Genomic DNA, 1,107 nt, shown 5'->3' with positions numbered 1-1,107 from the left:
AGCTGATGATGTAGAAGCTGATGGTGTATAAGCTGATGGTGTAGAAGGTGATGGTGAATAAAGGTGATGATGTAGAAGCTGATGATGTAGAAGCTGATGGTGTATAAGCTGATGGTGTAGAAGGTGATGGTGTATAAGCTGATGGTGTAGATGCTGATGGTGTAGAAGGTGATGGTGAACAAAGGTGATGGTGTAGAAGCTGATGGTGTAGATGCTGATGGTGTATAAGCTGATGGTGTAGAAGATGATGGTGTAGAACATGATGGTGTAGAAGCTGAGGGTGTAGAAGGTGATGGTGTAGAAGCTGATGGTGTAGAAGGTGATGGTGTAGAAGATGATGGTGTAGAAAATGATGGTGTAGAAGATGATGGTGTAGAAGCTGAGGGTGTAGAAGCTGATGGTGTAGAAAATGATGGTGTAGAAGATGATGGTGTATAAACTGAGGGTGTAGAAGCTGATGGTGTAGAAGCTGATGGTGTAGAAGCTGATGGTGTAGAAGATGATGGTGTAGAAACTGATGGTGTAGAAGCTGAGGGTGTAGAAGATGATGGTGTAGAAGCTGATGGTGTAGAAGATGATGGTGTAGAAGCTGATGGTGTAGAAGATGATGGTGTATAAGATGATGGTGGATAAAGGTGTATGAAGGTGGGTGAAGCTCTCTGCAGCTCAGTGTTTATCTCAGCAGAAGTTAATCAGAAACATGAACCCTGCTCTCCCACTCAGCTCTGACTGAATGAAGAACAGAACAATCCCTCTTTGTTCTTTGTTCTCTGCATGTTTTTAACATGTTCTCTGAGACTCACCATCAGCTGCTTGGTTCTCTCACAGCCCGTGTTCTGATCCGATGTTAGTGATGGATTCAGATGATCCCTGATGAAGAATGTTCCTGTTTTATTTAGTTTTTTGTTGACTTCAGAAATCTTTTCTAAAGTCAATAAATAGTTGAGGCACCATGTGAATGTTAGAAATGAAAGACTGATTCTGATGGTTCTGCTCATCATGTTCTGATGGTTCTGCTCCACATGTTCTGATGGTTCTGCTCCACATGTTCTGATGGTTCTGCTCCACATGTTCTGATGGTTCTGCTCCACATGTTCTGATGGTTCT

At 42.5% G+C, this 1,107-nt stretch overlaps 1 protein-coding gene across 1 annotated transcript; it reads right to left on the bottom strand.

The window, feature by feature from the left end:
- Positions 1–413: 413 nt before the first annotated feature.
- Positions 414–659, bottom strand: LOC106511720 (gamete and mating-type specific protein A-like; the record flags this gene model as incomplete). Its single annotated transcript, XM_014000465.1, has 1 exon — positions 414–659. A coding segment is annotated over one exon (246 nt), but the record flags the coding sequence as incomplete, so codon positions are not given.
- Positions 660–1,107: the final 448 nt, after the last annotated feature.

The sequence above is a fragment of the Austrofundulus limnaeus genome, unplaced genomic scaffold (assembly GCF_001266775.1).
Source record: "Austrofundulus limnaeus strain Quisiro unplaced genomic scaffold, Austrofundulus_limnaeus-1.0 Scaffold3133, whole genome shotgun sequence".
In the NCBI taxonomy this organism is placed as follows: domain Eukaryota; kingdom Metazoa; phylum Chordata; class Actinopteri; order Cyprinodontiformes; family Rivulidae; genus Austrofundulus; species Austrofundulus limnaeus.
The sequence above is the reverse complement of the archived record's forward strand: the minus strand, read 5'-3'. Positions and strand labels throughout refer to the sequence as shown.